This window comes from Brachypodium distachyon, chromosome 2, assembly GCF_000005505.3.
Source record: "Brachypodium distachyon strain Bd21 chromosome 2, Brachypodium_distachyon_v3.0, whole genome shotgun sequence".
Classification (NCBI taxonomy): domain Eukaryota; kingdom Viridiplantae; phylum Streptophyta; class Magnoliopsida; order Poales; family Poaceae; genus Brachypodium; species Brachypodium distachyon.
Window position 1 is genome coordinate 2,961,121 of NC_016132.3, and position 24,670 is coordinate 2,985,790.

General features: G+C 42.7%; 4 protein-coding genes and 1 long non-coding RNA gene across 5 annotated transcripts; 3 read left to right on the plus strand and 2 right to left on the minus strand.

The window, feature by feature from the left end:
• Positions 1-679: 679 nt before the first annotated feature.
• On the plus strand, positions 680-3,836 carry LOC100836237 (probable indole-3-pyruvate monooxygenase YUCCA10). The gene is made up of 4 exons (XM_003565338.3): positions 680-2,595; positions 2,889-3,122; positions 3,214-3,336; positions 3,429-3,836. The coding sequence occupies exons 1-4, from the start codon at positions 1,984-1,986 to the stop codon at positions 3,612-3,614; spliced, it is 1,155 nt and encodes a 384-aa protein (XP_003565386.1). The 5' UTR covers positions 680-1,983; the 3' UTR covers positions 3,615-3,836.
• Positions 3,837-8,625: 4,789 nt separating this feature from the next.
• On the plus strand, positions 8,626-10,298 carry LOC100836541 (probable indole-3-pyruvate monooxygenase YUCCA10). Its single transcript, XM_003565339.1, has 4 exons — positions 8,626-9,237; positions 9,570-9,803; positions 9,890-10,012; positions 10,113-10,298. The coding sequence occupies exons 1-4, from the start codon at positions 8,626-8,628 to the stop codon at positions 10,296-10,298; spliced, it is 1,155 nt and encodes a 384-aa protein (XP_003565387.1).
• Positions 10,299-10,725: 427 nt separating this feature from the next.
• Positions 10,726-12,007, minus strand: LOC100836853 (transcription factor MYB4). The gene is made up of 2 exons (XM_010234687.3): positions 11,583-12,007; positions 10,726-11,458 (listed from the first exon to the last, which is right to left on the minus strand). Exons 1-2 carry the CDS (start codon positions 11,855-11,857, stop codon positions 10,900-10,902), a joined length of 834 nt encoding a protein of 277 aa, XP_010232989.1. The 5' UTR covers positions 11,858-12,007; the 3' UTR covers positions 10,726-10,899.
• Positions 12,008-20,830: 8,823 nt separating this feature from the next.
• On the minus strand, positions 20,831-22,490 carry LOC100837162 (probable indole-3-pyruvate monooxygenase YUCCA10). Its single transcript, XM_024458212.1, has 5 exons — positions 22,316-22,490; positions 21,879-21,994; positions 21,328-21,561; positions 21,115-21,237; positions 20,831-21,013 (listed from the first exon to the last, which is right to left on the minus strand). The coding sequence occupies exons 1-5, from the start codon at positions 22,488-22,490 to the stop codon at positions 20,831-20,833; spliced, it is 831 nt and encodes a 276-aa protein (XP_024313980.1).
• Positions 22,491-23,403: 913 nt separating this feature from the next.
• LOC112271108 lies at positions 23,404-24,121 on the plus strand. The gene is made up of 2 exons (XR_002963981.1): positions 23,404-23,584; positions 23,745-24,121. It is a non-coding gene; the product is annotated as an uncharacterized LOC112271108 (long non-coding RNA).
• Positions 24,122-24,670: the final 549 nt, after the last annotated feature.

Consider the following 24,670-nt stretch of genomic DNA (forward strand, 5'->3'; position numbering starts at 1 on the left):
CGGCGACAGAGGAACATCGGAAACGAAGCAGTGGTAGCCAGGCAAACAAGGCAACTTGTATTTTAGCTAAGGGTTCTAAGTACTGTATATAAAACACGCGAACTGCGAACGAACAAAAGTAAAAAACACAAACACAGCTGCGTGAATATCCGAGTCGATTGGAGTGCTTAAGTTGTTTACTGAGAAATTCTTAATTTTCAAGCGACAGAACCCCAGCAAAACATCATGGTTGTTGTCTGGCTTATCATCAATATGAGCTTGATCTTCTCAAATAAAAAGAAGAAGTGAAGTGTTCCAGTGTGCTCTCCACTACACAAATACACAAATACTCCCTCCGTTTCATAATTTTTTTTGTCTCAAATTTGTCCAAAATTAGATGTATTTATTCTAAAAAACATTTAAATCTATTACAATATATTAAATTGGAATCGGCGGTGATGGGTGGACGCCGTTGGTCGGTGTTGGTCGGTCAACTTCGTTAAAATTACAATCAATATGCCACTGTTCCTTATTTTCTTTCCCTCCCGCCTTATTCATGATTTCAGTAGCAGAAATTCTACGGTTTAGATTTACCGAAAGTTATCGTACGGTCGAAATTTGTCACAACATAATACGAACAGTCCTAAAATAAATCAATCTTCTTAGCATGAAATCCAAAATTCTTCGTATCCATCTCAGTATGGAAATCAATCCGAACCCAAATAAAAAATCTCGGTATCAATCTCAGTATGGAAATTAATCCAATTGAAAAATCAATGTCCAGACTTCGCCTCCACCAGTTCGTGCTTGATACACTTTCCGTTGTTTCGTAGCATCGCACGGGTTTCTTTGCTAGTACATGTAATATTTCAACGGGCATTGAGAAACGGACAGAGTAGTTTTTTTAGAGGACACTACACAAGTGGGTGCTTGGAGCTGCCAGGTCTCAATCCATTTTTGGGCCGTCCAACGCATTCATGGTGGGCGAAGCACTGGGCAGCATCCTCTCATCTCTTACAAACAAGGCAAAAATCCTGCAGGCCTCATCTCCTAATCCAGTTATCTACCGTACGGCCACGGATCGGGCCTAATATGGTTCATGTCCCACATCTGTTTGGGTCATCACAGATTATGGCCCAAAAATGGACCGTGGGTCTAATCCAGTCATGAGTCATCGCTATCCCTAGAGACTTAAATTGCTGAAACAGGCTAGTCAATGTTGGAAGGGAAGATGCCATGTTTTTTCATGTTATTGATTTTGATATATATTTTTTCTTTTTTTTTCTGCCATGGTTGTCACGTGTATGAATCCGTCAATACATTGTCTCTAAAATTGGTTCCAGTGAGTTAAGAATAAAACAAATAGTTTGTCCAAGAACAGCCGTTGATCCAGCTCCAGACGTTCTCTTGGGTTGGCCCTGCCCACGCTGACTCGTAGTCGTAGCCTTATCCTATCGAGATTAAGATTAATGAATATAGCGAAAGAAAGGAAAGAAACATACTGAAAAAATTATCTTTGAACATATCCTAATCAGCTTTAATTTTATACTCCTTTCGTGCCATATTAAATGTCAGGCTTTTGTCTAAATATGTATATACCTATACAGTAAAACGTTTTCTAGATACGAGAGAGTAACAAAGAAAGAAAGAAAACCATTAAGAAACAAATAAAGTATTGCTAAGTATATCTGAATCCTACATTGGGAATTTTGCCAGGTTAGTTATACAATTGTAACCGAGTTTCTTTCCTATTTTTCTTTAGAACAAGGCATTTATATACCAGCATTTTTGGATACCAAGTTAATGACGCTAAACCTCACGTTTTTTTCAATCTCATAATGTGAAACAATCCCAAAATAACGAAAACATGGAATTTACCAGTATATATATGGCCCATATGTTGAGTGGTCATCCATCATTCCATCAAGGAAGAAGAAATATATCTCTACTTACAAACCTACCAAGGTAAACTATCCCACACCTCAAACTCTTTTTGTTCTTGCAATGGAAGAGGTTGTAGTTTTGATTGTCGGCGCTGGGCCTGCAGGCCTCGCAACAGCAGCATGCCTTAGCCAATTATCCATCCCCTATGTCATCGTAGAGCGAGAGAGTTGTAGTGCGTCACTATGGCGCAACCGCGCATATGATCGTCTGAAGCTGCATCTTGCCAAAGAGTTCTGTGAGCTACCACACATGTCTTATCCACTAGATGCACCTACATACATACCAAAAAACCAGTTTGTCAAGTACTTGGATGATTACATTGAGCGTTTCAATATTCAACCCAAGTACCTCACTGTTGTTGAGTCATCCACATATGACAATGATGGAAAATTTTGGTCCGTCATGGTGCGTGATATGACGAGGTGCGTAGTAGTCAATTACATGGCTAAGTTTCTTGTTGTGGCAAGTGGTGAGAATAGCGCCGTGAATATTCCAATGTTCCGTGGACAAGAAACCTTTCCAGGTGTGGCCATCCACTCATCAAGCTATAAGTCAGGTGGCAGTTACTCTGGGAGGAATGTGTTGGTCATTGGATCTGGCAACTCTGGGATGGAGATTGCTTACGACCTTGCGACTCATGGTGCAAACACCTCTCTTGTTATACGAAGTCCGGTACGTGTACTATACCTTGTTTCTGTTTTGACCAGGCTGTATCTTCTCATTTGATAGCTGGCATGCACATTCCATTATTAGCATAATTTTCATGGGTGAGAGAAGTTCAAATCAAAGAATTATTTCGTACATTGATCATTTAACTATTTTGCCCCCTCCTCTACCCACCAAAGTGATACTATAACCTGTAACATATACTTTCCCACAATATTTCTTTTTATGTATATAAGTTCTCATTTAGCATGGTTGAATTGGTGCAAATTAAAGATGTCTGATACCTTTTGTGGCCGCAGATTCATGTAATGACAAAGGAATTAATCTGGTTAGGGATGACACTAGCTCATCATCTTCCACTGAACATCGTCGATCATCTCCTTGTGATGATGGCGGATTTTGTATTTGGAAACCTATCCAAACATGGCATCATGAGACCCAAAAAGGGTCCATTGGTCCTCAAGTTAGAAACTGGTCGGTCCGCTGTGATTGATGTTGGCACGGTTGGGTTAATCAAGAAAGGCACCATCAAAGTGAGCACATTTCTAGTCCTAATACAAATCGTATAATTAAAATGTATTGTCTATACTATGATTTAAATTCTTTCATTATAATATGGTGTAGGTGCAAGGAAGGGTTACTAAAATCAAAGGCAAAACTATTGAATTTCAAGGTGGGAATGAAGCCTCCTTCGACGCAATTGTGTTTGCAACTGGATACAAAAGCACAGCAACCATGTGGCTCAAGGTAATATCATTATTGAGATTCAAATTTCTCTAAATGCAATTCCTCGTCTGCAAAAATTGGTAGACGTTCTAATAGGTGATTTGCGAATGCAGAATTGTGAGAGCATGTTGAATAGCGATGGCTTGCCAAATAAGAAATTCCCAAATCACTGGAAAGGAGAAAATGGGCTGTATTGTGCTGGGTTGGCAAGGATGGGGTTGGCCTGTATTGCTATGGATGCCAAGAACATCGCCAATGACATTAAGTCGAACCTAGACTCTATGTCCATGTCCGGCTAAATTAGCTTATATGTTTCATTTACTAAGAGATGAGAGAAGAGTGTTAGGTATTGGTATTTTTACAACATCCCCATAAAGTTCGACCCGATGTTGTAATATTTAGTTCAGGCATGTCAGCGTGTCTGTGATATTGTATTATCTTTTAAATGTCTTTGCATTGTTATAGTAAACATTTAGTCATGTACAGGTTTCCAAATTTTACTAGACATATTGATGTCTTTCTATCGGTTTTTGTTTCGTTATCCATATTAAATCTAGTAACTTAGCCCGACAAATTCTTGTCGATGTCTTATATAATATTTACAGTAACTTCTACTGATCCTAAATATTGTAACATTCACTTTCACATTAAACCGTGAAGCCCAATTTCTTAAAAATCAGCTAATATAGTCCCTTAAAAACTTGTACATCATCAAAAAGGAGCAGTCAGCGCATAATTTTTGTCTAGTACGTTCGTACGTGCTAAAGCTGCGTCCCAGATCTGCGCACGGTCGCACGGAGCGGCCAGACCGGAGTCGAACGCTTCAGCAGTTCAGCTCCACGGAGCTGCTCTCAAGCTGCAAGCCGCCGCCGTAGCCGTGTCCCCGAGATCCAAGCCGCCGCCAGTCGCCACGTCCTCGAGGCTCCAAGCCGCCACCTTAGCCGCGTCCCCGGGCTCCAAGCCTCCCGTCAATTAAGAGCAGCCCAGCATCGACAGCGCACCGTGTATCAACAGCCCGTCATCAATACCAGGCCGAAGCAGGCCGGCTCATCATCAACGCCAGAGCCAGAGCCGGACAAGGAACGGATCGATTTTGACTGCTGTTTCATTTCGGTCCCATTTCACTTTAAATTTCATAAACATTTCGGCATTCTGAGAACATATATGGACCTCGCTGAGGCCTGTCGCACGAAACCTTTTCCGGTCATTACCTTTGTGAAATCTTGTGAAACAGTAGTACTTTTTCCGTCCAACAAAAATTGTCTCAACTTTCATTAAATTTAAAAGCATCTATACAATAAGTCATATCTAAATACATCCAAATTTGATAAACTTGAGACATCTTTTGTTGGCGGCGGAAATACTTGCGTTTGCAGCGGCAGGCCTGCCGGGTTCGGTTGGTTGGCCTAGGATGCACGTACGGTTCGGTTTTCAGAATTTAGCAGCAGACACTTTGGTAGTAGAAGATCTCTTCTCCCGCTACCATCACCGTTATCGACTACTTCTAACGAATGAGTTAACCTTAGTGCCACTCCTGTTTCAGTAAACAAAAGACTAAAAAAAAAAGTCTTGAGTTAGTCTTGCGCACATGCTTGCATGCTGACGAGTGACGACAATAGCTAGACAGCTTAGCTCGATCGTCAGTCACACTAGCTAGCCATTGTTAATCATATTTGTTAATGACCACCGGTACCCATGCATTGGCCAGCGGAAGCAGCACGTGCCACTGTAATTAAATTAACCCAAACCACTTGCCGCGCACGCTGGACGGCATGACCGGCCGGCCGATCCGTCCATGTCATATGACTAGCACTACCAGTAGCTCTTGTGCTGGAAAGAGAGACCATGCATATATCAACGTTGCTGTCCAGCACGTAATACTGTCGACCTCGTGCAGCACGTGCCCTATATATAGCTAGCTAGCTTTGGACAGATGACAACAGGCCGGCAGTGCACGGCCGCCGCCGTGCATGCACGAAAGATATTCGAGTACTATATAAATATAACAGTTTGTTATTCCACTGTGTTGGAAAATTACAAACAGTTGATTATGCATGCAAAAGACCCTGGGAATGCAGGCAGTTTAATTGGCTGCTTGCCGCAAGTTGCTACTACGGTTTTCCAACAACAGAAGATATATACATCTGTCGATGTGGTCGAAGTCTCGAGGAAGAAAGAGAAGACGTCAAGAGATGCATGCATGTTGTATTTGGAAGCACACATTCAGATTAAGAAAAAGCCATGATACCGCTTCAGACACTTCCACAAGAACTCGGCATGCATGGCTGATCTTGGCTGGCTTCTCCTTTGTGTAACCTCAGATGTGTTGAACGATGGCTGATCTTGGCCTGTACATCGATCAGCTGGTTGTCAAGTTTACTATCTGAAAATAAATACAGTGTAGACAAAGTGCGTGTTCTGATTTATTCATGTTATTGTGTGAGCATTCTGCTCCTTTTTAAGATCTGTTCGCACCACAAATTTCATTGGATCACTCAAAAGTCTGAAATTCTGCAAAATTTGACATGCGCATTTTGTAGCCCACAGAATTATGATTCTTGAAACAAATAGATACAAAACCTTTGGGTTTCGATTTTCAGATCCAATTTTGTTTGAATCAAGTTTATCAGAACAAACCAACGCTGCATTTAACAGAGTTGACTTCTACATGTTTCCAGCTCAAAGAAAAAATTTCCAGCTGTAAAAATTTGGTCATCGTTCATAGCAGTGGACTCCCCACCATTTTCTCTTCTACATGTTTCCAGCTCAAAGAAACTTGTTTCTACACGTTTTTTTTGAAAGATAAACAGTCCTGCATTTATATTAGAACAAGAATGGGCGAGAAGACCCACCTACCATTACAACCCACCAGATGGGGCGAAATAAAAATAAAAATTACAAGCACACCCCTATGGGCCACGCGTCTGGTCGAAGGGTTTCTCGAAGCACACGTGTACCCAAGTGAAGCACGGGTTGTCTGAGGCGCCACCGAGACGCCTCTGGAGTCCTCGAAATTTCGCCGCCGACGACCTGAGTTGATTCCGTCGGAGAGACGGAGCCAAGGCCGCCACCAGCAAGGCGGATCCGCAAGAGGACGAGCTGCCTCGCGTTGACCCATAGCATGGTCACGAGGAAGAAGAGGCCGCCGCCGCATTTGTTGATGAAGATGCTCTCGTCGGCGACCAAACCGACACACCCCTGAAACATGCAAATGCTCCCTATCCGGTGGCCATGGCAAACGACGCATATTGCCAAGGAACTATCGTTCCCAAGAACCGCAGAGCGGGCCTCCTGAATGGAGGTTAAGGAGGGAACCGACAGCCCGTCGGCAAGCCGCGCAGCTTGGGCTGGCCTCAGTCCGGCGCATGAGGAGATAGTAGAATCCATCGCCAGAAAGAGAACAGGGGGACACCAGAAAATAAAATAGAAAAACATGTATTGACCCTGAACCAGCTTTTCCCGACCAGGATAAGAGCAGAAGTGGAGCTCTATTAGTGGCTCACCGGAGAACAGAAAAAGCACAAGACGAATCGGGCGAGTTCACAGAGAAATTGCAGGACATAGAAACGAAACTAAAATAAAGAAGAGAGGGCACAAATCTGAACCAAACCGGAGTCCAAGAGTTCAGATCTGAAGACGGGAGGCTATTATTGGAAGGAGGGCAGTTGACCTTTTCCCAGTTGCCTTTCTCGACGCCAGTCAACAAGCCCACGACGACGATGGCAAAAAGGACAATGGTCCTCCACCGGATGAGCCTCAGATCCGGCCGAGAGCACCTCTGTAACGGCATAGCGGGGCCCCTAAGGCAACAAACCTAAAGCTACTGTATAGGAACGGGAGGCGCTCGAGCACCCCTCCCCCTCTCTCCCGACCGGCAGAGCCGGTGGAAGTGAGGGGGAGAGGAGGCACCGACAAGGAACTGCGAGAAGAGCTCACTAGCTCAGGGAAAGAGGAGGGGGAGAGGAGTTGGGCGCATCATTCTACACGTTCAAAGTGATGTATCATATCCAGACATTGCCGACACTCAGATATACGTTGGACAAGGAACCCTCTAGCGAATATTTCAACCACTCTGCTTCTGCAAATCAATTCATGTGATGCTGCCCTAAGTTCTAGCCGGAAAAGATTTGGGAAATGGGACAAGCTCATATGCAATGTGTTCTCCTGTCTGGTGCTCCATGTCCATATTTCTAATTGGTCGTTAGAGACTCTGGTTGCACAATCCAACATGTCTGTATCCGAAAGAGGCTGAAATGTGACACATAAGAATGTTTGAAAAGAGAGAAACACCACCATATTTTCAATAGGACTATGTCAACTCTCCGTGATGTCGCATTGGATAATGACATCTCATAGTTGGCTGCAAAAAAAAAGACATCTCATAGTGAACTCTGCGTTTGATGGCGTATGTACAGAGACCGCATGCAAACTCTTGGGGTTTTCGAGCTCAACTCTTTTTCATGACCTATGTGGTCACTCCATTTGTATCTTTCTCTTAAATCATCTGAAAGTTTTTCCAAATTTTCCCTGACGGTAGGGCATGATTATTCTTGGATAACTATCATCGGCTTCTTTCTCTTAAATCTGTTTTGTCCTAGCTTGAGTCTTAGGACCAAAAGCACAAGAAATTCTTCCGTTGAGAATTTATCAAAAAGATCAGACATATGGTGTTGAAACCCCAATAAAAATTGGTCTCAACTTTAGGCATGCTCTTGTGTTGGCTCCGCCCCTGCTGACTCTTATCCTTATTCGTTAGATATTGGCACTAACAATCAATATAGTAAAAGAAAGGAAAGAAACACATTAGTAAATTATAGTTTGAACTTATCCTAATCAGATTGGATCTTGTAACAAAAGAAGAAAAAAACACATGAAATAATTAATTGTTTGAACATATCACTATCTTATTAGAATTACATGATACGAACCTCTCAATAAATTATACCTAAATATATTTGAATCCTATTAGGAAGTTCTCCGAGTATTTTAACCAATTGGAATTGAGTTTCCTGCCAATTTTTGTCAAGAGCAAGCTTTCCCACCAAACATGACATTCATAATGTTTAATACTTAGAGAGAATAGAGGATACAATGTTAACATGCACAAACACTCATGTTTTTTTTCATCTCATAATGTGAAACAATCACAGAACAGGTTGGACACATGGGAATTACAAGTGCATATATATATATATGCTCCATATGCGAGTGCTCACTCAATCATTCCATCAAGCAAGAAGAAATACATCTGTGGTTACTATTGCTTACCAAGGTACACTATCCCACACCTCAAACTCTTTTGTTGTTGGAATGGAAGAAGTCGTAGTTTTGATTGTGGGTGCGGGGCCAGCAGGCCTCGGAACAGCAGCGTGCCTCAGCCAATTATCTGTCCCCTATATCATCGTCGAGCGTGAGAACTGTAGTGCGTCACTATGGCGCAATCGCGCATATGACCGTCTCAAGCTACATCTTGCCAAGGAGTTCTGTGAGTTGCCACACATGTCATATCCAGTAGATGCCCCGACATACATACCAAAAAGATTGTTTGTCAAGTACTTGGATGATTACATTGAGCGTTTCAACATCCAACCGAAGTACCTCACTGTTGTTCAGTCATCCACATATGACATCGATGGAAAATATTGGTCCATCATGGTGCGTGATATAACAAGCGACACAATAATCAATTACATGGCTAAGTTTCTTGTTGTGGCAAGTGGTGAGAATAGTGCCCCGAATATTCCAATGTTTTCTGGACAAGAAACATTTCCAGGTGTGGCCGTCCACTCATCAAGTTATAAGTCAGGTAGTGTCTACTCTGGAAGGAATGTGTTGGTCATTGGATCTGGCAACTCTGGGATGGAGATTGCTTACGACCTTGTGACTCACGGTGCCAATACTTCTGTTGTTATACGGAGTCCGGTATGTCTACTCTACCTTCTTTCTTTCTTTTTTTGACTGGGCTATATCTTCTTATTTGATAACAAAGATGAAGTTATTACCATTATTGGCATATTAGATAGTTTTTATGGGCAAGAGACGAACAAATTAACCAAATAATTATTACATACTATCGAGCATATTTAAATATTTCGTCTCCCCAAATCAATCCACCAGCACACACGCACAAACAAAAACAAAATTTTAACATAATCCAATAAGCGACTTAATTTCAGAAAAGATTTGTGTTTTATATAATTTGTTATTCTAGCATATTTAATGCAAAAGATGACTGACATGTTTTGTGGTTGCAGATTCATATAATGACAAAGGAATTAATCCGGTTAGGGATGACACTGGTTAATCATCTTTCACCGGAGCTGGTGGATAATCTCCTAGTCATGATGTCAAATTTTATATTCGGAGATCTATCCAAACATGGCATCATGAGACCAAAAAATGGTCCATTGGTCCTCAAGTCAGAAACTGGCCGGTCTGCCGTGATTGATGTTGGCACAGTTGGGTTAATCAAGAAAGGCATCATCAAAGTGAGCATATTTTTGGTCTCTATACACATCGTGTAATAAAATTGTACTTCCTATAATAATATATAAATTCTTTTATTATGGTGTAGGTGCAAGGAAGGGTTATTAAGATCAAGGGCAAAACAATTGAATTTGAAGGTGGCGATGAAGCCTCTTTCGATGCAGTTGTGTTTGCAACCGGATACAAAAGCACAACAAATATGTGGCTCAAGGTAATATCACTATTGAGACCCAAATTTCTCTACGTGCAATTCCTCTACAAGCAACAATTGCCAGATGTTCTAATAGACAATACATGATATATGAATGCAGAATGGTGAGAGTATGTTGAATAACGAGGGCTTGCCAAATAAGGAATTTCCAGATCATTGGAAAGGTGAAAATGGGCTCTACTGTGCTGGTTTGGCAAGGAGAGGATTGGCTGGTATTGCTATAGATGCCAAGAACATCGCCAATGACATTAAGTGTAACCTAGACTCTTTGTTCATGTCTGGCTAATTAGTTCTTATACCCCCTTTGTACTAAGAGAAGAGTACTCACAAAATATGTGAGAGGTTCAATCTGTGTTATAAAATTTAGTTCATGTCGTGGTGTTTGTGATTGGGTATTGGGAATTATGCGTAATATCGTTGTACTGTCATGATAAACATATTCATGTACAAGTCCCAAATTACCAAACAGTTTGATACCTTTTTCGTCAGTTTTTATATCCTTCTCCATATTAATAGCATTGTTTTAGCCTGCAAAGTTCCTGTAATTATGTTCCATAATATTTACAATCCCCAGCAATAAGAATTTGCCGATGGCCAAAAGACGGACACGATGGGTTAAATTGAACCGATCGATCTCAACGAATCTTAAGGAGATACTACGTAGGAGTACTCAACAAAAGGGGTAGCATTTTCCTTATGATACGAAATAATTAATCAACTGGATGAATTAACTCAACAAAAAAGGATTCGGGATTGGCTGTGCACGAGAGAGAGCTGAATAATGCCTAGGCTAGGCGTACATACAAAACGAAATTAACATCCAACAAACCCAACAAATTTACCAACAAACAGACTAATCCCCTCGATCACACGCACACTTCGCTAAATCAATCAACGGAGCTCCCTCCCGAATTCGCGCAGTAAAGCTGGCTCTCCCACGCATCCATGAGAAGATCACCACCGGCCGCCCCCGCCGCCGGGTACTCGAGGTCGTCGAACGAGAGCAGGTGCCCGAACATGTCCATGTCGCCGTCGCCGCCGCGGTAGTAGTAGTAGCAGTGCTCCTCGCCGCCGCCGACGCTCACCTCGCTCTCTGAGCCCGCGCCGTTGTGCTCGTGCGCCGTGGTCGTCGTGGACTGAGGCGCCGCATTAATGGCGCTGCCGGCGGGTATCTGGCACGCGAACACCGGGAACCGTGCCGGCGGCACAGCAGGCGGCGCCGCCGCGGCGCTAAACGGCTCTTTCTTCTCTCCGGCCGGTGATTCTGCTAGTGCTAGCTCGTGCTGGGTCTCGGCGGCGGCGGCGGCCGGGGGGTCACCATTAGCGCCGCCGCCGTCGCCGGAGCTGGTGAGGACGACGCTCTGGCGCTTCCTGATGCGCGAGTTCCAGTAGTTCTTGATCTCGTTGTCCGTCCTCCCCGGCATCCTCGCCGCGATCACCGACCACCTGAATTAATCCAAACCCACATTGCAACTAATTCGATCAGCCTCGGAGTACAATAATCAGATTTTGCATCAAATTAATCCAGCAGAAGAATTACTGCGATTGGAATTCGGATCACGTTAATTACCTGTTGCCGAGGGATTTCTGGAGGGAGACGATGGTGTCTTGCTCGCGCTTGGAGATGGGCTCCTTCTTGAGGTCCGGGCGGAGGTAGTTCATCCACCGGAGCCGGCAGCTCTTGCCGCTCCGCCGCAGCCCGGCCAGCTGCGCCACCGAGCTCCAAGTCGACACGCCGTGCCGCGTGATCCGCGCGTACAGCCGCTCGTCCTCCTCCGGCGACCACAGCCCCTTCCGCTCCTTCGCCGCCTCGGCGCCATGGCCGCCTGCTGTCTTCTCCACCATTTCTCTCTCGGTTGATTAGCTAGGGGGACTTAGCTAGACTAGCTTAGCTTAGCTACTGGCTTTAGCTTAATTATTGGCGATTGTTCGGTCGATTGGATCTGCAAAGACACTTTAGCTGAACTTTGCCTTTGCTTGGGAGTATATATATACACGCATTTATGGGAAGTCCGGAGGGGCATATGCTCTTGTACACATTGCCCTATCTAATATGGAGATACTGCATCACTGTTTATCCATTTGTTTTGCAATTGTTTTGACTTTTGAAGTTGGTCTTATTCTAAACTGATGTGGTAGCTTAGGGTGAAGGGTATCCATCCATTGTTACTGCATCATGAGCATGTGTGCTTAATTATGTGTATCCCAACCCATCATGCACCCATTATGTATGCATGTGCAAGTAACATCGATCACGTTCCCCGTATAAAAAGTAATACTCGCTAAAAGTATGTTGATTTGCCTTGCTGGAAAGCGTTCGGAATTTACCATGTAAAAAACACTCGCCCCAGATTCATGTACTGCTCGTAAGGGTGAAAACTGAAGGACGATAATCAGATAACGCCCGCTCCATATTGAAAACCATTTCTTTTTTCTCGTAACGATGATATGGAAGCATCTGTTCCATATTCACCCTTGACCGTCTGGTTGGGACCTAGATCTTTACTACAAGAGGGCCTTACTACAATGCTTGTAGGACTAGCGATCATGAAGCTGTCGTAGTTGGTTATAAGTGGTATGTTCGGAGTTGTGTCTTTGGAAATATCCACGTATCAAAATGATGTGACAACTCGGGCACGAATCACTGAATTGTGTTAAATTCTACCAAATTCTATCAAATTGTACGTGCCACTTAATGACATAATTTGATACGCCACAATGATTCTGTGTACGTTAGAGTTGTCTGCCAATTAGTTATCACACTTCATCAAGATATGTGAATCCGGCTTGCGATCATTTCGGTAAAACTAATAAAATGGGGTAAAAGCTGCAACAAAGGTCACATCTAAACGGTAAAATGCGACAAATTTTGTTAAACGGGGTAAAAGCTGTCACAATTAACAACCAGAGCACAAAAAAATATCTGAAAGAGCTGCATGCTCTTCCATTATTGAATGTTAGTGACTTTCTAGCTAGCTAGCCAGCTAAAAGTAACAAATATATGATCATAGACACAGATTAACCTGGTATGAAGAAAGAGCATGTAGCGCCTTTTTTCTGTCACCTACTCCTTTTACGAGGTGCTGACCAATTCTCTATACTTCTATGGTTACGGTGCAGAGGACCATTGGCTATGTTAGCCAGTATAGCCATCTTAGTATTCCCTTTAGGAAAAAGACAAATATTAAGCATAGACCCACGCATAAGAGTCAAATTACCCCCCTGGCCATGCATACGCGTGCATATTTAAAGAGCGAGAGCAAAGGCGCTGTTGGTCAAGTCATGCCCTAAATTTCTACTAGACTATGTAACACTGACACATGCATGCATGTAAATTAATTTACACGTGCCAGTGTGCCACCACTTGATATTAATTGTATGGTTGTGGTTGGAAAGCTTTAGCTGGAGAGTGATCGATGGTTAAAGACAAAGATGGAGTTTTGTTGATCGTGAACCAAACAAATTAAGCGTAGTTACGTAGAAACTCCTTGGTGCATTCCGGGTCAATTGTTGACCTACGTCACGCTCCCGAAGAATTAGTTGACCGTTTTAATTCTTGAACGACTCTGTTTCTGGAGTTTGATCAAATCTCAACAAGTTTCTGCTAAGACTCCCTGACATATGTATGCGTGTGCTAATGTAAGCATCAGAGTTTAGAGTTTGAAATTCGGGTTTTATGGCAGAGTTGTGCCCCGGAAACTCCGCTTCTTCACACCCTGGCACCCTATTCTCAGTTGCAGCACTTGTTGTTATATGAACTTCAAATCAGGGGGCTTAGCTATACCTGGCTTAATCGACTACTTACTATACTTACATTTTTTTTCTTACCTCTAGAGAATTTTTATTTTGCTGATAAATAGGGGATAAATAGTATCCATCTGATCTGGTTCACGACAAGAATTTAGAATCGGATGGCCAGAGTAACGCTAGACAAGATCTTACATTCCTAACCAGACAACAGGTCTACTTTCCCCAAAGTTGAACTAAATATCAGTCCTCTCGCACTAAGCAGGCCTACTCTATTCTCCTCTCGATCCCCCTTACAAAGGAAGCATAGTCCGGATCTCGGCTATCCAATTAGGAAGCATAATCCGAATCCCGGTTGTCCTCTAGGGAACTTTGAATAGTATACCATACTCCTATTGTGTGTTTTTGTATTCCGGCCCTTTGCTGGGCGAAGGATAAAATTTGATAATCAAATTAAGTTACTCCTGGTTAGGTATTCTTATCTAGTTATTATCTGCAGCTCCAGCAGTCCAATAACTAACAAGATACTCCCAGCATATATAATTAATCAATTGATCTGCATTATGCATATGCTTGTGAGAGTGTGCATGTAGGACAAACTTGTGGCGGCCGTCTGTTTTTTATTCGCACTAGTTTAACTTACCAAGGCTGGACCACTCCGTTGTTTAAGTTCGTGCATGAGAATAGGCCTTATTATTCTACTATATCTTCCAATGCACAAGAGGCAAATTAATATATTTGCTACCTGACCCTGCCTGAACTGGCTAAAAGAATGTAGTAATCCAACTTGCAAGCATGCATCTCATCGTCTAGCTCCCTTCCTACTTGTAGCGCGCTGGATCTGTCATTGATCATTAATTAGTGTACTACGTACTGACCAGTTTTCCTGAGACTAAATGATCAGAGATCAGGACTGGGTTGATTTTTTACAAGGCGAAAACTTTTGTTAAGTATCTAATATTCATATGCTCATGCAACATGGACATTAAATAGTTAGCGAGGCGGCTAGCTAGCTAACAACTGTTCATACCCCTTGTTTGATCAGGCTCTCATGTTGCTGCATGTGTATTCTCTGCCGGAAAACAAAAACAACTGTTCATACCCCTTGTTTGATCAGGCTCTCGTGTTGCTGCATGTGTATTCTCTGCCGGAAAACAAAAACAAAAATTGTCTCCAACTATCATAAAATTAGTCTAGGTTTGGCCCTTCAATTTCATAACTGGGCACTTGCTTAATCTTTATCCCTCAAATGTCAAACCGTTCATATTTAAAATGCTTAACATTATATTAGCAAGTATTCCGAATTTACAAAATAGAATCAAAAGGTTGTCATTTTCTAATTTCTGTTTTTTTATGCTCTGAATTTATAGACTTTCCCAAAGTTTTCTCAGAATTTTAGTTATATATATATATGTATATATATGTATATATATATATGTATATATATGTATATATATATATGTATATATATGTATATATATGTGTATATATATGTATATCTATATATATGTATATGTATATATGTATATATATATGTATATCTATATATATGTATATATATGTATATCTATATGTATGTTATATGTATATATATATATAGAAACTCTATTAGATACCCAGGGTGTAGAATAACTATTCTTCACCCTGGTCATTCTGACTAGCCGGACGACCGGACCAACCTGGCCACCCGACCGAGCGAGCGCCCCAGCGACGTAATTTTTTTAACCACTCAAAAAATAGCAATCCGGTGATTTATGAATCAACGTGACCAAGCAACAGAGCCTTCTGAACCACTCGATCGCTTGCCGTAATTTAAGGTCGTACTAGCTGACTAGCATCCTACGTTGTTATAAGCTGCAACGTAACTTTCTTATGTCTCATCCAAACACAGTGGACACTCCTCACAAATTATGCCCCCTGCTGCCTCAACGTAAACTTATTACGGTGCATGCAGATACCGAACGAGACGTGAGCTCGCTGCTGCTGTCTCAAACGTGCGCTCGCTGCTACTACTCCGGCGTAAATTTGTTACGTCGCATGCAGATACCGAGACGAGACGTGCGCTCGGTGCTACTACTCCTCGACGTAAATTTGTTACGTCGCATGCAGATTAATATTCATGGTCCGTGCGGCGGGGTCGTGTGGCTGCACCCAGGGAGTCAAATAGCGCCACTCTATATATATATATGTATATATATATGTATATATATATATATATATGTATATATATATGTATATATATATATATATATCAAGTCCACTACTCCCATGACCCTTTCGTCAAAAAAAGAATAATCAAGAAAAGTCTATAAATTCAGAGCATTAAAAACTTTCCCAAAGTTTTCTCAGAATATAATTTTATATCAAGACATCAAGTCTACTACTCCCATGACCCTCTCCACAATTCATACATAGTACTCCGTATATTCGCTCATCGTGCATTATAATTATAGCCCAGTACATATTAGCGAGAGATATATAGATTATGCGTGTGGATGAAAGATTCCGATAACAATGATCTATGACACCTTTTCCTTCGATCTGAACTATGCATACTCGCATCGCTTTTCAGGGACGGAAATCGGGTCGCTTAACCTTAATTATTGGACTAGTTAAGGAGAAAGATGCTGATTCCGAATATGATATTAATTAATTTAGTGGAATCTAATGATGCAGTCGTAGCAGGTAAACATGAGTTAACTTATCCCATTGCCTATTAGCTGGTCAGAAAATTGCTGTCGGGGAGACGAATCAAATGACGTAATTAAGGAACAGCTAGGCGATCAAGCACCTCATCAGCTGCGTGATTAGTTAGTTTAATAACATGCAGTCCCTGCCTATCACAACTCTCCATATGAGCCACACTAGCCAGCGTTAAGTACATATATCCTTTTCGAGAAATATAAGAATATCCTTTTAAGGCAACTTACGGCTGTAGACTTGTAGACTTAGTAGTACTCTCCTCGTTTCTCTCAATTTAAGGTGTGTATATTTCAGAGTACGTACGTACGAATTAGCTCAAATCTAAACTTTAGCCTGCAAATAATTTAATACTGTATAAATGAACTATATGTTACACAAAATGTGTCACAAAATTTGACACCACGAGAACCGTCTTAAAAAAAGGAAACCACCATAGGAAAATTACACAAAATGTGCTTATTACAGTATATACACTTTGGCACGTGCAAATACGGTAGAGCGCGCGGATCCATCAGATGACGGCTAGCTACTTCTTTTTTATACAGTCGACGACGCAACGTGCTGTACCGACCCTGCAGGCCACTTGTGCTGCTGGCACAATTTTCCCGGTCACAGCTCATTTGCTCAGCTCATGCATTTGCGTATTTGTATATGTATATTCATGGCCGTCTCGCCGCCATTGCGTTGTCTGGACTCTGGACCCTGAGGTCCACGATGACTAGTCTACGCACGCTCCCAGCCGTTTGATCGATCCTGTAACCGATAGATGGCCAGATCAACTGGTATTGATCTAGAAGACTAGCTAGTCTACGCATGCATGCATGGTGACCTGGAAAATCTAAGGAAAGTTTTGGTCCGCTAGTATTTTTTTAAAGAAAGTAATCAGACTTAATTTACTGGCTAATTAATCAGAGCATGGACATGCTGCCTCAAGAAATTTTAAATGCCTCAAAAACGAGAGCATGCACATGCACATTGGATTGGAAAAGGCGAAACACCCACGAACAAGAAAGATCTCTGGTAAAATTGAAGCAGCCGAAGAACTTCCGATTCATCGCGTAATTGTCGGGGAAGAAGATTATACTCCGTAGCAAAAAAGAATTAGACGTAAGAACCATCAACAAAATAAAACTTGACACCATAGCTACCAGGTACCACCACACAGACATTAAGGCCAAAGCGCTGGACAACCTATTAGAGATCTAGAGTGATGATCTCTTGGACCAAAACACCAAACACTCTCCATTATGTCGACCGCTTCGGCGACGATGGTTACTTACACCAGAATGGGGAGAGAGCCTTGACACTTGTAAATTTAACGTACACAACCACGGGAAGAAATTCAAGAAAATCCCTTTGTTGTGATATATACAAAATACGAGGACTCCTACAATAACACCTTTCAAATTTTTTATGTGGTCATTGCTTTAGTTAGTCACCGATTGTTGCACATATGTAGATATTGACATGCACGCAATGAAGATGATGAATTGAATTGATATATAATACTAGGAATTATTGATGGTACTCCTACAAACAGTTGCTGTCCCGGAAAACAAGTGGATTCATATGTGATATATGGCAACAAACAAGGTCATGGTTGGTGTGTGTATGCGTCTATATATATGCATGCAGGCCGGCCGAAGTGTACATGCATGCATGTATTACTGGAAATCTTGTCTGTTGTGAAAGTTGCATCTGCAGCCATCAGTGTGCATGCTGCTGGCCGGATTAATATCTACTCCCTCCCGTACTAAATTGTTGTCAAAATATTACATGTATCTAGACGCTTTTAAGAATAGATACATTCACAAATTTAAGTCAAGAATTTAGAATCAGATTACTGTGCAGCACTAATATATTCATGTGTGTCGTAGAGCCGTTATGCAACCAATCGTCGGATCAGCTTTTATCTCGATGCATGCAGATGACCGGTGTGCGAAACAAACAAGACCATCCTCACATATCATATAATGCATGCATGCCTGCAAAAGGAACACGAGAAAGAAAATGGACGTATAGAGGAAGCATTATATGGACACTAGTACTAATTGAATTCCTTGGACTTGCCATAACATTAATTCCATATGCATAATCTCATCATCATTAGAAGGGACGCCGCTAAAGACACCAATAGAATGGTTGTTGAGAGGCAGGCGGCTTTTTGCATGCCATGGCAACGACAGCTTGTTGCATGTAATTTAGTCCGGCCCATATATATATATATGTATATATATATATATATATATACATATATATATATGTATATGTATATATATGTACATATACATATATGTATGTATACATATATGTACACATATATGTATGTATACATATATGTACACATATATGTACATACATATATATATACATGTACATATACATACATATATATATACATGTACATATACATACATATATATATACATATATATATGTATATATATATACATATATACATATATATATATACATACATACATACATATATGTATGTATGTATGTCGATCCATCACACATGCTCCATCTGTCCCGAATTAACTGACAACATGAATTTATATAAATTCTTATACAAATCCACGTCAGTTAATTCGGAACGGAGCTAGTACATGTATATGCTGTACAGAGAATACTATAGTAGCTAATATCTCAGTTATAATAAGAGACCAAAATAATTCAGAGCAATAATTATCACGCATGTAGAATTAGTGCCGTACGTACGTGGTGAAAATTTTCGGATCAGGACCTACACGGGCCGTATCGACGTAAAATGGGCCGGAAACGGTCGCATTGTACACGGGCCAAGTTATATCCGTTGGGCGGACAGCGCTCGTACAGGCCCATTACCGGAGATAGGGATGGCGCCGCGTACGTGTACAGTGTACTCCTCGGCCAACGTGGCCCGGCCCAACAATGCCGTAGTGATTTCTTTCCGTCGGACCGAGATCGTGCAGTGACTGATAAAAATGACTGTAATGCTAAGAGAGCAGACAGCCATACGTAAAATACACAAGCTGGTTAGTGCGGAAGCTTCGTTTGGTGATTTTTTTTTTGTAATTAACAGGCAACCGAGCCGTACGTAAAAGTAGCTACGTTCGACCATATGTCTGACACGTTGCAAATATATATGTCAGCTTCTCGCGACTCCAGGCACCGAGGATGCCCGACCGGTCGCGGCGAGCTGGGGACCGGCGGAATCCAGCCATAAAATCACTACTTGAGGAGTTACTGTAGTTTTTGCCTTCTCCATATGCTTGCTTGCCCCCTGGGGAACCTGGAAGCCCGAGGCGCCAGCTAGCTAGCGCGCGGGTCACACGTGCATCCGGAAACCTCGGCGGCCAGATCGATCACCTCCAAATGATTGACTGGTACTGTAGCATCGAACTGGACGAATTCAAAACTCCGGCCTCCCGAAAAAGTGAACGTGGATTAAGCTGAGTACCCCCTCCGTGCGGAACAAGTGACGTGAATTTTATAAGAATTCAAAACTTCAAAACTCTTCTTAAATCGATCGATACAGCATTAAGCTATTAAGCTAAGTACTCCCTCAGTCCGGAACACCGGCTCCAGTGTCCGGACCTCCGATCGGTCCGACCATGCGACGTGACAGAGGCGGCGACCAAAGCGGCACGTGACGTGACAGTTGGGACTAGCACTAGCAGATAGCCAGATAGCTCTTGAGATCGATGAGACACAGGAGCTGGGCATGGGCTAAGTTTAATATCCCGCCGCCAGCAGCTGTTGGTGTGACACTGTCAGTTTAGCATCTCCGCTGATTTATTAGCATTCAGAGTGTGAAGCGGTAGACAACGCTCCCGGATCCTAGTGGCGCGCGCGAGAGCCCCTTGTTGGTCCGGTTGACTTTGCATGGATGGCATTGTTTTCTAATCCCATTCTTTTTTTCTGTAAGACGTTTTGTCAATCCAAATTGGCTTATAAAAATTTTTATACAATGAAAAGCACTAAGTCAATTTGGGTGACGTATGTGTGAACAACGTGCAGGAATCTATAATGATCGATTAGTCTCTTGAGGCCGGGCTGCCCTGCCAGCTAGCCATTTGACTTTCAGTTGCGTCACACATTTCATTCCAGCCGTGCAATGCAACTGCACCGTGCACTGCCCACAGAGCTAGCGCTGCATATGGGGCTGGACATATGGTTAGTCATTAGTGAACCCAACCGATCGAATAGGCTGGCCCGTTAGTTAGGTATTGGGTAAAGGGAAAATCGACAAAAAAAATAAACATATGTTTGGTAAAATTTGGAAACTTGTACATGATGACTTAAAAGTTATAATGACAATACATACAATGACATTAGACAGATGATACCCAATCACGGACACTATAATAACTAAATTTTACAACATCAGATCGACCTCATAACGTCTATCTTAGACTTGATGTCATTAGCGATGTTCTTGGCATCTATAGCAATACCAGCCAATCCCCTCCTTGCCAAACCAGCACAGTAGAGCCCATTTTCACCTTTCCAATGATTTGGGAATTCCTTATTTGGCAATCCATCGTTATTCAACATGCTCTCACCATTCTGCACTCACAAATCACACTTACCAGTTAGAACAGCTAACAATTGTGCATGTAAAGGAGTCGCACGTAGAGAAATCTGGAATCTCAACGATATGATATTACCTTGAGCCACATGTTCGCCGTGCTTTTGTATCCCGTTGCAAACACGATTGCATCAAAGGAGGCTTCATTCCCACCTTGAAATTCTATGGTTTTGCCCTTGATCTTAGTAACCCCTCCTTGCACCTACACCGTACGATGTTGAGCGAATCTAAGTCTTAGTGTAGAATGATAATAAGTTTTTATTATTTGTATCAGGTCCAAAAATATGCTCACTTTGATTGTGCCTTTCTTGATTAACCCAACCGTGCCAACATCAATTACAGCAGATTGACCAGTTTCGGACTTCAGGACTAATGGACCTTTCTTTGGTCTCGTGATGCCATGTTTGGATAAGTCTCCGAATACGAAATCTGCCATCATCACAAGGAGATGATCCACCAACTTCGGAGGAAGATGACGAAGCAGTCTCATCCCTAACCGGATTAATTCCTTTGTCATTACATGAATCTGCAACCACAAAAGGTGTCACACATCTTTTTCACCAACATGCTAAAATGAGAAATTAAATAAAAAAATCTTATCGTGAAAGTCATATGTTAACTTCAACTTCTATTACGTTTTTAGTATTTCTATCGGTGGGTCGGTTGGAGGGCGGGCGGGAGGGGGGGGGGGGAGTGAAATAGGTATGCTCATGCTCTGAAACCGTTCTTTGGTTTGAACTTAACTAACCCATGAACACTATCTAACGCTAATAATGGTAAGAAAGTGCATCCCTTTTATCAAAATGAGAAAATATAGCCCTGAAAAAGGTATAGTACGCTTACCGGACTTCGTATAACAAGAGAACTGTTGGCACCATGAGTCGCAAGGTCGTAAGCAATCTCCATCCCAGAGTTTCCAGATCCAACAACCAACACATTCCTTCCAGAGTAGATGCTACCTGACTTATAATTTGATGAGTGGATGGTCACACCTGGAAAGGTTTGCTGTCCAGGGAACATTGGAATATTCGTGGCGCTATTCTCACCACTTGCCACGACAAGAAACTTAGCCACATAATTGACTACAGTGCAGCTTGCCATATCACGCGCCATGACGGACCAAAAATTTCCATCGACATCATATGTGGATGACTCAACAACGGTGAGGTACTTGGGTTGAATATTAAAACGCTCAATGTAATCATCCAAGTACTTGACAAACTGGTCTTTCGGTATGTATGTCGGCGCATCTACTGGATATGACATGTGTGGTAGCTCACAGAACTCCTTGGCAAGATGTAACTTGAGACGATCATATGCACGGTTGCGCCAAAGTGACGCACTACAATTCTCACACTCGACGATGACATAAGGGATGGAGAATTGGTTGAGGCACGCTGCTGTTGCAAGGCCCGCTGGCCCGGCACCGACAATAAAAACTACAACCTCTTCCATTGCAACAACAAAAGAGTTTGAGGTGTGGGATGCTGTACCTTGAAAGGCTAGTAACTATAGCTATATTTCTTCTTGCTCGATGGAATGATGAATGATCACTCGACATATGGGGCATATATATACCGGTAAATTCCATGTGTCCATTCTATTTTGTCTTTGTTTCACATTATGAGTTGGGAAAGACGTGTGGTTTAGTGCACATTAATTTGATATCCAAAAATATTGAACATTATGAGTGTCATGTTTGCTGACATGGTGTGAAACTTGTTTCGAATAAAAATAGGCATGAAACTCAATTACAATTGGTTAAACTAGAATTGGTTAAATTAGTTGGCAAACTTCCTAATATGATTCATACTCGATGGGTTCAAAATCTGAGATAACCCAAATGGATGCGAGGCCTAAACCATATTGGACCTGGTTCGGACCTGGACATGACACTAGCAAATAACTGGGCTCGGAAGAGGCGTGCAAGATTTTGCCCTCGCTGTGAGTCGTAGGGTTTATATGTAAGTGGGCATTTGTTGGGCTGCGCTGGGCTCAAAGCCAATTGGGCCGGACAATGAACAAAGATCGGCCCCATGATAGGAAAAAAAAAAGAGTAAACTAGACTCCACATCGATGTGAGTACTGGGAAACCCCAACTGCCGGCGTCCGTCACGGCCAAGCTGCTGGGAGGGAACAGAACAAGTGGAATCTAGCCATAAAATCACTCGCCGTATAGTATTCAGAAGCCCCAGTGAGCTTGGATCTCGAGACCCGGCCGCCAGCTGGGCCGGCCAGGTGCATCCTTGCACGATCGAATTCCTCGGCCAGAACAAAACAACTTGGAGAAACCTACGGCATGTCAACGCCGACGCAGTATAAGTACGGCGTACTATACAGGGTGAAGGGTACGGCCTCCGAATTAACCCCCTGGGAACTAATTAATCAAACGTACGTATAATCCTCTCCTCTGTTAATGGAGCAGCACGCCGTTGCTAGTACTACTCGGCAGCTGCAGCCGCCGTCTCTGCTCGCGGCGGCCGTCCTGGTCTTCTTCCTCCTCCTCGTCTTCTCCCCGCATCCTCTCGAGGCCCGCGCACTGCCTTACGGTACGTAATCGTTCGCTGGAAGCGTACTCTTTAGGAGTACGTCTCTCTTTCTGCTGGAGTTGTTAGCGTTGCCACTGATCGATGAGCATTGAGCAGTGATGCTACATTAATTGCATGCTTGATAAGATTCTAAACGGGGCTCTTTCTTATGTGCGTGCAGGGGAGGGAGGAGTGCTGGCGGCAAGCCATGGCGGGCGGCGAGTACTTCTGCAGAGATCGGCGCCGCCGCCTCCGGCTCCGGCATCCGGTGGACCCATCCTTCCCAGTCTCCCGTACAAAAATCCCCCACCGCCGCCGATGTGATATGATCGATGGCCATGCGAAGCGTGCGGATCTAGCAGCGGCTCCGGCTCGGATTGTGCCCCGGCCGTCTCGGAAAACTAGCAGACACGGCCGTGCAATCAGAAGAATATAAGCTTAATCGGACGCGTAATAGTAATGATTTTTTTGAAGCTTTTTAAGTAGCTCTGTATTATGGAGTGGTAGAATTTTTTGAGAGGAAGTTAATTAGTGTTACGAGCCCACTAGGGCACGGCATTTTCTTCGGCTTCTCCCTGTTCCCGCTATATTGAAACTGAAACTATGGGCTTACATTAGAAATAAACCGCATGAAGTTGGATTCGAAAATGTGTAGCCCATCGGGCCCACTAACCGCAGCCCAATATCTACCAGGCGGGGCTGGACCAAAGACGGCCTATAACTCAAGTCCGTGGACTGTATTAAAAAAAATGGAGTTCCTAAAGTCAGGGTGTTGCGCTAAAAAATAAATCAAATGAGGATAGGGCCGGAGGATAAGGGGAACTGTGCATTTGTTTCTCCCTTTCTTCTTCTCTGATTTCCCTCCAACTGTACAAACGTTGTAGGATAGGGGCCGGAGTCCGAAAATAGAGACACGACTGTAGTAAAAATAAAATTACGGCTGTCAGATCTGCTTATATCAACACGTGTCACATGGTACGTACAAGCTCAACACCACGCATATCTTCACGTGTCACATGGACAAAAATGGAAGCGTCCTGTTCAAATGGGTCGCGAGTGTAAATACACTTGGCATACCGCCGGAATACAGGTAGTCTACGGACATAA